General features: G+C 34.6%; 1 protein-coding gene across 1 annotated transcript; it reads left to right on the forward strand.

Annotated features, from left to right (window-relative positions):
* The first annotated feature begins 7,031 nt into the window (after window positions 1–7,031).
* Window positions 7,032–14,953, forward strand: LOC147077314 (uncharacterized). The gene is made up of 5 exons (XM_085941488.1): window positions 7,032–7,239; window positions 7,505–7,651; window positions 9,688–9,825; window positions 12,687–13,203; window positions 13,372–14,953. Exons 1-5 carry the CDS (start codon window positions 7,048–7,050, stop codon window positions 14,382–14,384), a joined length of 2,007 nt encoding a protein of 668 aa, XP_085797614.1. The 5' UTR covers window positions 7,032–7,047; the 3' UTR covers window positions 14,385–14,953.
* Window positions 14,954–15,516: the final 563 nt, after the last annotated feature.

The raw sequence follows: 15,516 nt of genomic DNA on the forward strand, positions 1-15,516 counted from the left end.
GTATTACCGTCTGGCGATGTCCATGTATATTTGTGGATGGTCTTATGAGGGAAAAGACTACCACCAATCACAAGACCATTCATTGAGGCAAAATCTACCAGACGGGAACCATTATCGTTCATTTGGCCAAGGCCATGTTTTCCCAGCACAAAGGGTCCACGCGAGGGGTCAGATCCTACTTTGGCATTAAGATCACCAAGGATAACTGCATGATCACAGCTGGGGATATTTCCAGCGGCTTCCGCCAAACTTTCGTAGAATGTATCCTTATCTGCATCGCTAGCAGCCTCTGTGGGAGCATAGCACTGCAGAAAAGTGATGGAGCCCGACTTGGTCTTGAAAGTAGCGCGGAGTAGACGTTCGGAGATAGGTTCCCAGTTAACAGTAGAATTAGTGTAGACATTAAAAAAAATTAATAACAAGTAAGTCACTGAATGAGCTAAGACAGGGGAGGGCAAACTTTTTGGCTGGAGGGCCGCAAGTAAAATACCATTTTTAGATATACACTATTTATTATCACGAAAAATAAACATTATAAAAAAATAATGAGAAGAATGAAACTGTTGTACATTTTTGAACATTTTTTTCAAATTCAGGTGTTAATTTTGTAGTTGAAATTCTCAAAACTGCTTGTAAATAGGCATCGGAGATATTTGATCGTGAAGAATTTTTATTGAGATTCATGATCGAAAATGTTTGTTCACATATATAGATTGATCCAAAAATAACGAACATTTTTCTTGCATAATCTTTAAATTGGTCGAATTTGTCTGAATTAAGGGCGTTGTAAAATTTGGAAATTTCTTCACGACGATGCAATTCGCTTAAATTAGTGTCAGATCACTGCAAATCATTAATCTCAAGTTGTAGCTCTGTCGGTAAACTATCAATATCTATTGAAAATGGATGGCGTACTATTTCTAAACAAATTTTAATCTATTGTCAATATTTTTTAAAAAATATATAAAAAAAGTTATTCGTTATCAGAAGTACAATCAATGATATCGGGCCGCAAAAAAATACCCGGCGGGCCGCAGTTTGCCCCCCTCTGAGCTAAGCAGACCCTATTTTAAGAATTTATAAAACGATGCCCACTTATACTCATCCTGGCGCAGGTGAAATATGTCAATATCTGAAATGATTTGGTTGTACAAACTTATTGCCCTCTCAATTGGCATTACAAATGGAAAGTTAGTTTTGCACCTTTGCACAAACAACGGATGCTTTCGATTCGTAAGATAATTATCAGAAACACACACACAAATACCACCAAGAAGTGCAGAGTTTTCATTTACGTCGCGTATAATTCGGAACCTAAATAAAGATACTTTCTAAACTTTCAGTTACAGTATGTGAGCATACCTAATGATTAGTCTTCCTAACCCGGCAAATCTTCATGAACAGAATCACGCTGGAACAACGCTAATAAAATATCCAAATTTACTTAGAAAACTGTTGTCGATTTACGCAACTTATAACTCCATTTTTGAGCAAAATTGCGTTTAGCGATTTTATGCACAGGTTTGTTCATAAGGAAAATTGCCCGCATGAAAAAAGACCACTTTAGAAGACTTCCACAGACCGTGTGGTGCGGCTTACACGCTGGTGGCATCGTCGCAAATTTATTCAAAAATGGGGCCAAAGCTCAAGGTAACGTCAATGGATACCCTTATCGAACTATGATTAATATTTTGTTGTAACTTTTTCGGATTTATTTAAAAGAACATTGATTTATTTACAACAGGATGGACATACCTAAAAGGTTGTGCGAATTGATATCTCTACCTGTGAAGCTTTGTGAAGTCACTGGTATATGCCGATAAACCAGCAGAATTACACGCATTAGAACCCAACATTTTCTGAACTATACGAGCAGCAGTGCTTTAATAAAAATAGTCCGAATTGGGCGCCCAGAATTTGACTTCGGCCTATCGGACTTTAAAAACACCGCCTTATTTTAAACATACCTGGTCTAATGGCTTGTATTGTAGATAAGAGCGGCCAGGTTGAGTTAATTTATCATTGATTTGGTGAATTGCATTCTCAACTAATTCTTCTTTGATGATGGCTGCCTCATCATTATTCTCATACTTAATATTCATCAGACAGTTTTCACGCTTCTGAAATAACATTATAAATAGTAAGTAACAGTATCATCATTACCAGTGGCGGCTCTAGCATATTTTAGTAAGTGGGGTCAGGTGGCGTGAAATATCTAATAAATATATACCTAATCAATACCAATCAAAACGTATAACTATTATAATTTTGAATTATAACATTACTTGTATGTAAGTCATTTATTTTGTATAGTAAGTGGCTTTTGGGATTCTATACATCATTCAAAGAAAACATACCTTTTGTAACTATTACTTCATTTTCATATGCCTCCTGTGTCCGAATGAGTCTTATAGGTAACTACTTAAATAATTATACTCTTCTGTTTTCATTCATTCTGCACAAATTTTATTTCTGGTGTCAGGGCACTAGCCGATTTATCCAAAACCCTAACTAACAAATAACCCAGTATATCGGCTATTTTCAAAACGTGTTTGCCGCTGTATTTCTCATAACCGAACTGTACCTACCGGTGAGGTCTTAATTGTTTCACTTGTAGTTTAACTTAGTAGGTACCTACTTAATATTTTTTATCAAAATTATTTTACTAACGTGAGATGAAAATTATCTACAAATAGTACTTTACAATATTAATAAAGAGTACCTATGTATTAACAAATATAAGTTAAAACTTATTTTAGATAGATGACCGTTGATCATGACGTCTGACTGGCAAACTAAAACGGCGTGTGAAAGGATATGCTCCAACCGACAAATATAATAATAATACGTCAACCCTTACTTAGGTACTCACATTTATGCAGGACAGGGTATTTTGAATCGCATCCCCGAGTTAGCACTAATACATGTACGGCTAAACGTGCATATGACGCGGTTAATGTTCCACACAGTTACGTGATTCAGAATTTTGAACATCATAACCGACAATCGCATATAGCATCTCATAATAAAATAAACATTGCTTTCATTCGAACGGGTCCATCTCCCAAGACCCTGCCTCAAGGAACTCATAAATCTGTTCATAGAAGTTCTGTGCTCCGCCAGCATCGTGGAACGTACCTGCTATGTAGGTGGACTGAGTGTGATAGCATTAACAGGGTTGTGCCAAGAAACAAGAATCAAGGATGGGCAAACAAACGGTACAAATAAAATATATAATTAATTTATACTTATACTACAAAATCAATGTATTGTAACAGGCACGTGTAATATGAATATGTAATTGAAAATTGATTATAGAATCATGGGGGGGACCATCCCCTCGGTCCCGTAAGGTAGAGCCGCCCCTGATCATTACGATAAGCAAGAGACGATCTCCCAAAGCTCTTTCTTCAATAATTGGTCGCCTAAGTATGACTTAACTTTGCATGCGAATGTATAATCACCGAACGACATTCCAATGTTATGGGCAATCCGACAAAATAGTGGATCCTCTTTCGGTTACTTATTTGTTTTAGTTGAATTAGGAGTACATTTTACAGATGACTTTAAAGTTCATTAAGCCTTGCCTATACCAGACCATGACTTATAAATATTCTTCGATCTATAATATATCCAAAGATCTGTATGACAAATTGAGTCGAGTACGTTAGTAAAATCATTTACTCGTGTCAGTGTAATTTCTCGGTCGAGTAGCGACCCCCACCACCTCACTAAAAACCAAACAGGTGATGATATCGAATCGAACTCTATGCATAGAAAATTTGGGTGGAATCATGGAACAATACGACCAAAATCGGTTTATTGTTGGCATATGGTTACTAATTAATAATAGGTATCGGTTACTACCCTAAAATATACCTACCTAATTCTACTGAACTCCTACTGTGTACATGTCTAAAGATTAATATGAACATCTCACGATATATAAATGCAGAAGAATCTCAATTTTCCTTAATCATAAAAATATTATAATGGTCATCGGTAACGCGATATTATGTTGAGAAAATGACATAGGTATGGAATATAATTTTTTAGGTTAGGTCCTACCTGGAAAGTTATTACTTTGACCGATCGTGAGAAAAGGTTTGACGTTTCAGACCAAACCACTTGTGACGGTCAGAAAATGATTTGAAGTTTACTGGTATGCAATCGCCTTCGCAGTGCGCCAGTTTTAACCTGTCAAACCGTTAACTGAAACACCTAAATTTATGTTGTCATGCAGCATGTTTGATAATTGAGTAAAATTTGAGGCTTACAACCAAGCCCTCCGCATGAGCCGATTTTAGTGAGTAATGTTTTACCAAGTGCATTGCCATAATATAATTTATAAAAACACCGCTTGTAAAATTATAACATTGGAATAAATATTCGATATCTGGCAACACCACGCACGCACACTGTCACGCAAATTTTCGAATAACCTTGGAAAGGGTCGCGGAGGAAGCGTGAAGGGGGCGAGGCATGTGCGTGAAAAAGTTCGTCATGTTTTGAAGGACAAACACTTGCAATAGCTACATCTATATTTTTCTATAATCTAAGCTTACAACATTTATCTGTTACAAAAAGCTTTGAAAATAGAATTATTGGTCTATTCTCACCCCATTTCGCGTAGATATTGCTTCCGTTTATGGTATTTTATGGCTGCAAGTAGCTTTCTTATAGACAATAGGTTTACCTTGTATTACCTACATAACAAGGACTCACGGGCGACTAATTTTATTCACCAATTTTTTTTAGATAATCGCATTAATTATTGCTTAACATTCGAATGATTGTGATGTATAAATCACCATATATAAATATACTTAGGTAGTTGATTTAACAAAAGATTTATATAGGTACCTACTCAATACTGTCTCAAAATATCTGTTTTAGCAATCGCCGATAACTCGAATCTACTAAGCAATCAATAAATGAAACAAGTTTGACCGAATTATAATATAATAGTTTCTTATGAAGTTTCAAAGATGGATTACAAAGTTAAACCTTCAATGTAAGACGGCATCAAGAGAAGAAAAACCTACGTACAATTGAACGTACCTTATGTATTGGCCCGTAATCTGAATTCGAACAACCTGGTTGAGTGCATTCATCATCATAATATAATGAGTGTGATATATCTTCAATGATCTCGCGCTTGACGACAGCTGGTTGATTATCGGATGTTTTATCAGAGAGGGCCGCCATAAGGTACTGAAAAAAGCATTATTATATTTTCTAAACACTGTAAAACCAATTTCAGTTCATGTAACGTCCATACAACGATGTATAATAATTATATTTAACATGAATTGGTAGATAACCTAACCTATATCACATGTATGTATTATAGCTGTCAAATTGTATAAACAGGTAATTTTTTGAAACAAAGTTTAATATCACCTTATGTTCCTACATATTGGTAAAGAGGCCACAGTTTATAATATTGATTAAAACAATCATTGTTATTCTCATTCTAAAGTGATTGTAAAGGAATTTAGTTTCCAAAAACTAACCTCGAAATTGCAACTTGAAACGTCCGCATTCTCTTGCGTTACATGAAAGCGAGGGTCCGGGTTGTTTGGACGGCTAGGCATCATGTCAAACAAAGACTTGCCTTCTGTATCGGAGTGTCCACCGTCACATTCTTGCTTTACATCCATATTAAGGGTATATATTCCAGAAGCCCCGTGTTACGTGACAGACAGTATCCTTTCAAGGTAATGTTAGAATAGTGTTGCCACAAGTGTTTTGTTGTCTAAACAAAACAATGGCACGAAAATGATCGTCTGCATTTCCTCAATCATAACGAGATTAGCGCATCTCGGCATTCAAATGGCAAAAGGACCCATTTGCATTTTTCCTATTTTCAAGTTTTCTTCTACAGACGTTGTTAAATACAATATTAATCTTCAACGTGGTAAAAGAACATATCTGTCAGTGTAATACAAACCAAATGCCACCCATTTTTGAGCCAGGCACACGGACATTGGGTGTGATTTGCACCAAGCACGGATGGACAGGGCAAAGTCAAATAAAGACATGGCCCTTTGACAATGTCATGTTTGTTATACTTACTTGATCCTTGACTGAATGGTTAGGCAATAAAGTGTCTCTACTTTGTTGTATTAGGTACCTAATTGATTTAATATATAGGTTAAAAATCACAGTGTAGGTACATATTGAGATATTTCGGGTCCTGTGGCTATCTCGGGATGTTGGTAGGACCCGGGTTTCACAAAAATTAAATAATAAATGAAAAGTCTTTATTTTTTGAAAACGTGGCTTTATAATATTTTCAAGGGTTATTTTTAGAAAAGAAACTTATGTTTAACAGTACCTATCCAAATTAATATTATATTATTACGTTAATAATGTTAATTATATCGCTTATATTTTAATTATTTATTATTATCTGAATTCGTTTTTTATTACATGAATAAGTTGTTAGCGCAGGAATTCGCTAACTCAATACCAAGTCCTCCCGTGACTAGGTATGTATTGTTTTCCATTCTTTTTATATTGAGCAACGATGCCATCTTTTCTTTTTACATACTCCCGAATTTCTTTGTCTTCGTCTCTTTTATTCGGCACAATCACATTCTTCCCTGACATACTAGTATTATAATTAGATTCAATTCTTACTTGCTAAGTACCTACATGTTGAACATGTTTACAGTTAATCAAGTAATTTTGGACGTACGTACGCCCATTGTTGACTAGAAGTCAGGTGACATGTTTACACCTAATAATTAGACGCAATTTAGACTATCGAGAGAGGCCCAATAGTCACGGGTGTAACAGTATATGCTGTTAGTGTGTATTTGCCATTGGTGAATACGCATAGTGCTTGAAAATATCGAAAGGCAAAACCCGAGTGAAAAAAAACTACCTCCTCAAATAGAATAGTACAAAACTTAAATCCAATAAAACACAGTTTATTGTTTGATCGCTTCCACGGAATAGACTTTTAAGTATTTAGGCCATACATAATAAATAATTACGTATTGCGGCAACACTTTTCTTAAATTAATGTAGGTACCTTGAATGGATCCTATCTGTCACGTTCTTCCTGACATATTTACCATTAAAATGGACGTAAAGCGAGAATGTGATGGAGAACAATCTGATGAAGAAGTCAAACTTTTGTTTGATAAGCAGATTAGCCACCCAATCAGCCCGGAAGTTCGCACTCAAGTAAAGCAGGAGAAAGCCGACGATTTAAGTTGCAATTTCGAGGTTAGTTTTTTAAACTGATTTTTTTAGATTTGAAATAACAACGATTAGTGTGGAATAATAATATGTTGCTTTTTTATAAACTGCGTAGTGACATACAATGATATTAACCGTTGATTTTAAAAATAACTCGACTACCTATACATTTTGACAGCTACGATACATTTGTTATTTGGTTAGGGCAGGTTATCTTCTAATTCATTTTGACTATAATTAGACATTGAACGTGAAAGTGGTTTTACTGTGTTAACCATAATGTTTCTTTCAGTATCTTTCAGCGGACCTCTCTAATATAAAACCCGAGACGGATGATCAACTATCCGTCATCAAGCGCGAGATTATTGAAGATGTAATAGACCCATTATGTGATGTTGAAGATCCTCAACCGGGTTCAGATTACAGACCAATACATCAGGTTTGTTCAATTGTATAATGTGTTATTTTTCTTGCCTTGGTGCAGTTTTATATCGAGGGTTAGAATTAGCAATACATGTTTTAATCTTAGAGCCGTTTCACACGCGACACCATTGTCTCGAGACGCTACATGAATGGGCGCGTTTAGACGGAGAAACATGTATGTCGCGTTCATATATATGTAGAGAAAACGATAATGCGGTGCCCAATCCGTTGACATCTTCCCAATTGATGAGGATGGCGTGTTTAGATTTATTAAAAAAAAATAAGAATACTCGCTCTTAGGGACCGCACATGTCCCAAGATTTTTTTTAAAAAGCTGTATTGACTTTGTCAAGGGCCACTTTCATATATATATTCAACCTGGCAATGGAGACGGGTATCTTTCTAGAAGCACAGAAGATGTCGAAGGTTACTCCAATTCATAAGAGTGGTACGGAGTCATCAGTGGAAAACTATGTGGAAAAGTAGCCATTCTCTATTCACCTGCAAGAGTTCTTGAGATGATCATGCACAGCATGATTTCTCCGAGGATTGAGTCATTTCTTTGCTGACTCAAGTATTAATCTATAGATGGCGCCGGTCATTTATAATGAATGAGCAGCATGCATTTGGAGCAGGCCGTTAAACGATTTATCGCGTTATTCGGGAGAATTCTAAGAATCGTCACGTATCGTACACCCTCTATCAGTCACAGACATGACATTTAAAACATTTTCTGGTGTGCCTCAGGGCTGAAAGTTGGGGCCATTGCTGTTCACTTTTTTTATAAATGACATAGCATTGGTAATTAAAAATGCTGTTTATGTTGTTTGCTGATAACTTGAAACTCTTCATGATAGTTGTAATGCAAAGATTTACTGCTGACAGTACGTATTACCGAGGCCATAAAAAGAAAATCCAAGTGTACACACGTAATATTGTGCAAGTTGCAAGATTGCTTGCATGAATCAAAAAAGTTCGCTTCTGAATTTTCACGTGACAGATGGGATTTGTTCGATATCCGTGCCTGCGCAGTAGAGCGACACTGGCAAACCTGCTAAAAATAACAACCTACACCGCGCATTTTGAGGTTAACCGATTTTCACGATCTGTCAAAAGGTACCTACCATAAAATGACAACATGGCGTCTCGCTTACTATTTACGACAGTCAGCAATCTTACGTGTGAACAGTTATTGTCGCTAAATAAAAGCACAAAACATCTGTAAATTTTCAATGTTTCCCATTAGTTCTTGGTCGTTCCCTCATGGTAAAGGATGTTGACCACCTTGGAATGTTATCATCTTTTAAGCGATCAAGAATTCCCACTCCTCTCAATCCTCTGCTTCTATCAGGGCAGAGTGAAGGCTGCTCTCAGTCAGTTCTTTTACTTGGTCACTCTTCTTCTGTTTCATCTGCCTTGGAGGCTACCCAAAGCTACCAGTCTCTCCAAAGTATCCGCTCTGCGCCGAACAATTTGTCAAGAAATTGTAGAATTCGTTTCAGACATAAATTGTCAAGAGACGTTCCTTTATAAAATATTAACATTTTTATGGAATTTTATATAATATATGGAACATACATAATTTTGAAAACACTTTTGAGAAAATATATAACAAACTGAAAAAAACTTTTTTTGGAAAAAAAAATACTAAATTAAAGTAATTAAGTCATTAGATTCTAAAGACGAACCTGGTGCGTAATAACCAGGCGGCCTATCGATAATAGTTTACGTGTATTTTAAATTACCTTTAAATTTTCATTTTAAAGAACCCACTTTGATTTGAAATACAAAAGCCGATTGGCAATAGTACTTCAATTTGGAAAGCTCTTATTATTAGCCGTGCTATTATGGCTTAGTTAAGGCAGAATTTCATGGAATTTTAAATACTAATTTAATGAAAACAAATAATTATGCCTGATAATGTTTAGTGTGCACTATTTATGTAGGATCTTAACAGCCTACTTTCACCTAGATTATAACATTTTAATATGTTATATTAATAATATGTACTTATTGACAGCATGTTATAATATGAAACGTTGTTTATTTCAGTTCGCTGCGACGGGTGTCACTGGTATCAAAGCTGAGACTGACATAAAGCGCGAATTCACTGAAGATAAAATGCCACCATTTTCTGATGAAGATCCTCAACCCGGGTGTTCACATTCAGATTACACACCAAGACATGGGGTATATTCAATTTTATATATTGTAACATTTGCTTCTCTATTCGCCGATTTTTATCGTAAGTTGACTTTTAAAATTTCAATAAATCTCCGTACTATTAATACCTAGCCAGTCGTATTGAAAAAAGTGATTAAAGTAATCAATACCTACCTACTTTAATTTAAAATACAAAAGCCGATTGCCTATGGTAACTTAATTTGGAAAGCGCTTCGGAGAGTATTGTAAGAGCCATTAGTTAAAGTCTTAACTTCCTAATTATTATGATAGGTTATTAATTAATACTGGGTAATTTATTAAGTTTTTAAGAAAACACTCATTAAAGCCACTTTAACTGATTGTATTGCTGCAGGTATGTATTCATTTACTAATTAGGAGAACACAAATTATCACTTAAATAGTAGAAGTGATTAGTATACATATTAATATATCGATGACCCATTCTCATTTTTTTATAATTTTCAAATAATGTCTTTATTGCCTTTTGAGTAAAATTGCTATAAAACGCAAACTGTGAACATCATTTTCCGTAGAAATATATATCTACTTATCATAAAATTGTACAGGTTTTCATCACTTTTAAATATTCGGTTAAATTAAAAACAATAATTTCTCGTGGTTGCCTTTGTAAAGCACTTTTCACACAAAGACGCAGCGTTTACACACTTACTATATGCGCACGAAAGTAAGTGTGCTTCTGCGCAGGTCCGTTTATAAGTAGGTTAGCCATAATACTTGAACTACCACTATTAAAAACTTGCTATTTTGCTCAGATCATTATTTAAATATCAGATGTGCTCAACGGCTAAACTTTATTAATTAGAAAAATATTCATGCTATAACATTTTTATGTGTAAATTATATAAACCGAGTCATTTCTTCTCGAGAGTGTCGCTATTTGGATAACTGCCGTCCTTATGCGACGCTAAGTGGACGGTGTTATGCAGTAACCAGTTATCCACCAAAATGAAGTTTTGAGTTATAAGCATTTGAAGTTAAAACGTACACCATTTAGTCAAGATAATCTGTCGAGCTATAATTTTTTTTGTAAATTATTTCTTGAAAACAAACCTTGTGATTGTATAAAGACTTTTTTAATAATATGATCCGTTGTTTATAATATATTAGGTAAGTAAATAATTATTGAAAAATTGTAATCGTTCCAAAAAAAAGAATATTAGTTTTGCAGTAACCCACCAAGCACCAACAGTGTGACTTAACTGATTTTCCATTAACACATCAATTATTTACGAATTTGGTTTTGCTTATTAAAAAAACAATATGAATATGGAATATTTATTACAAAATGATGTGTTTTTTTACAATATAGAAAATATATTAGCATCAATAATCCCCATTTACATATAAATAAAATTATTTTTATATAAAAATTCCTTATTATACACTAATAAATTATTAAAGACAGTTTTTTTATTGCTTAGGCAATATTTATGTATCAAGCAAATATTTCAATAAATCATCTTGCAACTACCAGTTGCACCAAATAAAATGAAAAACGTGAATCACATTTCGCAATAATCAGTTAAGCAACTGAGTATGCACCATAAAAGTGTGAAAATAATTTTTGCAATAATCAGTTAAGTGAAGGCTGAAAGTGACACATCCTAAAAAACCCTTTTTTATTATTCAATTCAGCTTACCTTAGCCTTGTATTTCAACGGTAGCTTAAAAAACAATAACTTTAATGAATTTAAGTGAGTGGGGCAATGATACTCGTAACTAGGCAGATATTGTTAAAAACTGCAAAAAACGACAACGCGTGACATCACAGTTTGACAATAGCGGACATGTTGTTTGGTGGATAACTGTTTACTGCAAAACGGAATTGTTCATTAATTAATTAACACATTTTTTAAAAGTCTCATAGATGGCAATATAGACCGAATTTGACCACGATCTTTTTTGCAAAACGTAGAAAACATAGTCATATTGTCGTTAAACCGAAAAACGCAAAAACACAAAAGTGTCGCTTAACTGGTTACTGCATAACACCGTCCAAGTATGCGTGCCTTCAATAATTCAGAAGTATGTTATATTAAAATATTGTTTAAACTGTTGATCGAAGTCGCTTGATGAAGTTTGAATAGAAATTCTCTCTCGAACTTTCAGGTATAAATCTCCGTCTCCGATATAGTCTGTAACACTGCATACAACACTTTATATTCGTAGCCAATATAAGATGGTTATAGTAAATTATTGAATATTTTATAATATTAAAATATTGTTAACAATATTGATCTTTGTTGTGTGATAAAATTTGAATATACATTCTATCAATTTGAATATTTTTTGTGACATTGGTTTCGCCTTTCGGCATCTTCTGACACTATACACACTCTCCAATAACACACTGACACAGAAATTACTAGTTCTACACGAAGCTTACAATCTTTTTTATAGAACAAGGCGCAAAATTACCTCATAGTATATACGTTATTCTGGTGATTTTAAATTATTTTACCAAGAAATATAAGAAATAAACACATCAAAGTGAAACCATCTTATTCACATTAATCTAAATTTTGCATTCAAAACTATATAAGATTTATACATATATCCAAGAGTAGTAACACAATTGTGTCATTGTCTGTTTTGTGCATTTTCTTTTGATGTTACATGTAGGTGAATTTTTTAAAAACTATTTATGGATCATTCTCTAACATTATTTGTATGTATTATCTATGTTGCTACTATTACCATTTCTTAACGTCATTTTCATTATCACTACACTTTAATATCTGAAGATACTGAAAGGCACAAGCTAATTTATTTAATTATTTATTTCATAATATTTATTTAATCTAATTTAGAATAATATTGACTTCGATTATTTTTGTTTTTTCTAGGTTTCTACCAAAGGCTTTTTCACAAAACATCCCGATATAGACAGGTGTCAACAATCCTCGCCTGATGGAATCCAAGATAGACTGATACAGTATTCAGAAGTGACGATAGATGAACAAAACATTAAAGGAGAAATCTTTGAACGAGAGACTCCGAAGGAACTTCGACTTATTCTGAGAAAAGTAGTACATTTCTCACGTTATTTGATTTGCAGCCTTTGTAACGCAGTTTTTGAATGTGGAAGTGCTCTAAAACGTCACAAAATGGTTCACACAGGCGGGATTGTTAATGAAAACAAAGAAATATTCTCGCAACTAGATCATCTCAAAGCACATAAAATGACACATACTGGTGAAAAACCTCACAAATGCAAGGTATGCCCATATAGATGCTCGCAACTGAGTATTCTTAAAAACCATATAATGACACACGCAGGTGAAAAACCCCACAAATGCAAGGTATGCCCATATAGATGCTCACGACTTAGTCATCTTAAAAACCATGAAATGACACACACCGGTGAAAAACCTCATAAATGTAAAGCATGCCCATATAGATGCTCGCAACTTAGTCATCTTAAAAAGCATGAAATGACACACACAGGTGAAAAACCTCATAAATGCGATGTGTGTTTTAAAAAGTTCATCGCAAATAGTGATCTTAAAATTCATAAAATGACACACACAGGTGAAAAACCTCATAAATGTAAAGTATGCCCATATAGATGCTCGCAACTTAGTCATCTTAAAAAGCATGAAATGACACACACAGGTGAAAAACCTCATAAATGTAAAGTATGCCCGTATAGATGCTCGCAACTTAGTAGTCTTAAAAATCATGAAATGACACACACAGGTGAAAAACCTCATAAATGTAAAGTATGCCCATATAGATGCTCGCATCTTAGTCATCTTAAAAACCATGAAATGACACACACAGGTGAAAAACCTCATAAATGTAAAGTATGCCCATATAGATGCTCGCGACTTAGTCATCTTAAAAACCATGAAATGACACACACAGGTGAAAAACCTCACAAATGCAAGGTATGCCCATATAGATGCTCGCGACTTAGTCATCTTAAAAACCATGAAATGACACACACAGGTGAAAAACCTCACAAATGCAAGGTATGCCCATATAGATGCTCGCGACTTAGTCATCTTAAAAACCATGAAATGACACACACAGGTGAAAAACCTCATAAATGTAAAGTATGCCCATATAGATGCTCGCAACTTAGTCATCTTAAAAAGCATGAAATGACACACACAGGTGAAAAACCTCATAAATGTAAAGTATGCCCGTATAGATGCTCGCAACTTAGTAGTCTTAAAAACCATGAAATGACACACACAGGTGAAAAACCCCATAAATGTAAAGTATGCCCATATAGATGCTTGCATCTTAGTCATCTTAAAAACCATGAAAAGACACACACAGGTGAAAAACCTCACAAATGCAAGGTATGCCCATATAGATGCTCGCAACTTAGTAATCTTAAAAACCATGAAAAGACACACACAGGTGAAAAACCTCACAAATGCAAGGTATGCCCATATAGATGCTCGAAACTTAGTCATCTTAAAAGACATATAATGACACACACAGGTGAAAAACCTCATAAATGCAAGTTATGCACATATAGATGCTCGCAACTTAGTAGTCTTAAAAACCATGAAATGACACATCACAGGTGAAAAACCTCATAAATGCAAGGTATGCTCACATAGGTGTTTGCTTCTTAATAATCTTAAAAAATATGAAATGACACACGGGTGAAAAACCTCATAAATGCAAGGTATGCCCATATAGAGGCTCCCTAATTAACTAATCTTAAATGACATGAAATAACAATACTCTGCAATGTAAATTATGATTATTTTAGTTTTATGTTCCATCATTTTATTTAGAAATTTCATAAGAAAAATAATAAAATTTTGAGATTGAAAAAAAATGATAAAAAAGAATTGATTATCCAGTGTTGGGGCATTGTGCATGAACACGGTCGTACGATATACCTAGGTCCATCGCTACGTGTGGTGACATGTGAAAAAAGCTAAACTTAGATCTCTTGTAGCATCGCTGCGGAGAAGGGAGGGTCATCCCATGGTTACGGAACTCATGAGTTATTATAGCAACGGGTTTGTTTCTGATGTTTTTATGTTCCTATCTTCAATATTGAAAAAAATAATAATTTTATATTTTTGTTTTGAAAATGTAATTGGCAGCTCTGTTATATTATGGGGTTTGGATAATAAAAAGGTTAAACTATATAATATTCTTTTATTACAATCCATTGTAAAAAACATAATCACATAACACTTTATTATTAAAAATTTGATTATTATATTCTTATTATTATTTATCTCCACAATCCGGTGTGGACTCGCCCGCCCCACAAACAGGTTTCATAGCATTACTTTTTACGATAAATGGATGTTTACCACTTGCTCAACCAAACTTCTATCCTCTGGATTCAAACACATTGAAAATCAATATCTGAATTTTACCAGACCCGATATTTGAACCAGAGTCCCTCTACTTACCAAGCGGATACATTACCACTCGGCCATCGTGGGAGCTTATATTATAGCAGTTATTATTGTTCAGAGTCCAACAAGAGTGTCGATTTCAGTGACACCCCTAGACAAAATACCGTCCCATTTTTTATACAGTACAGTACATCATTTCATGACTTCAATACCTACTGATATCGCCTAAAGCAAAGCATCCTCAGAGGATCCAAGGCCATGATGAGGCCTGGACCATCATTGGGCGGATTCATGCAGACATGAGCAGATGGATTGCGAGACAGACATGTCTAGCCCG

This window comes from Rhyacophila brunnea, unplaced genomic scaffold (assembly GCF_057557595.1).
Source record: "Rhyacophila brunnea isolate RB1 unplaced genomic scaffold, BYU_Rbru_1.0 scaffold_13, whole genome shotgun sequence".
NCBI classification, from domain to species: Eukaryota; Metazoa; Arthropoda; class Insecta; order Trichoptera; family Rhyacophilidae; genus Rhyacophila; species Rhyacophila brunnea.

What these genes read in the sequence shown, in the direction of transcription:
- LOC147077314 (XM_085941488.1), top strand. Translation starts at nt 7,048, where the DNA reads ATGGATCCTATCTGTCACGTTCTTCCTGACATATTTACCATTAAAATG. An exon ending in ATTTAAGTTGCAATTTCGAG is followed by an intron (nt 7,240 to 7,504) that starts GTTAGTTTTTTA and finishes TGTTTCTTTCAG; the next exon opens with TATCTTTCAGCGGACCTCTC. An exon ending in ATTACAGACCAATACATCAG is followed by an intron (nt 7,652 to 9,687) that starts GTTTGTTCAATT and finishes TGTTTATTTCAG; the next exon opens with TTCGCTGCGACGGGTGTCAC.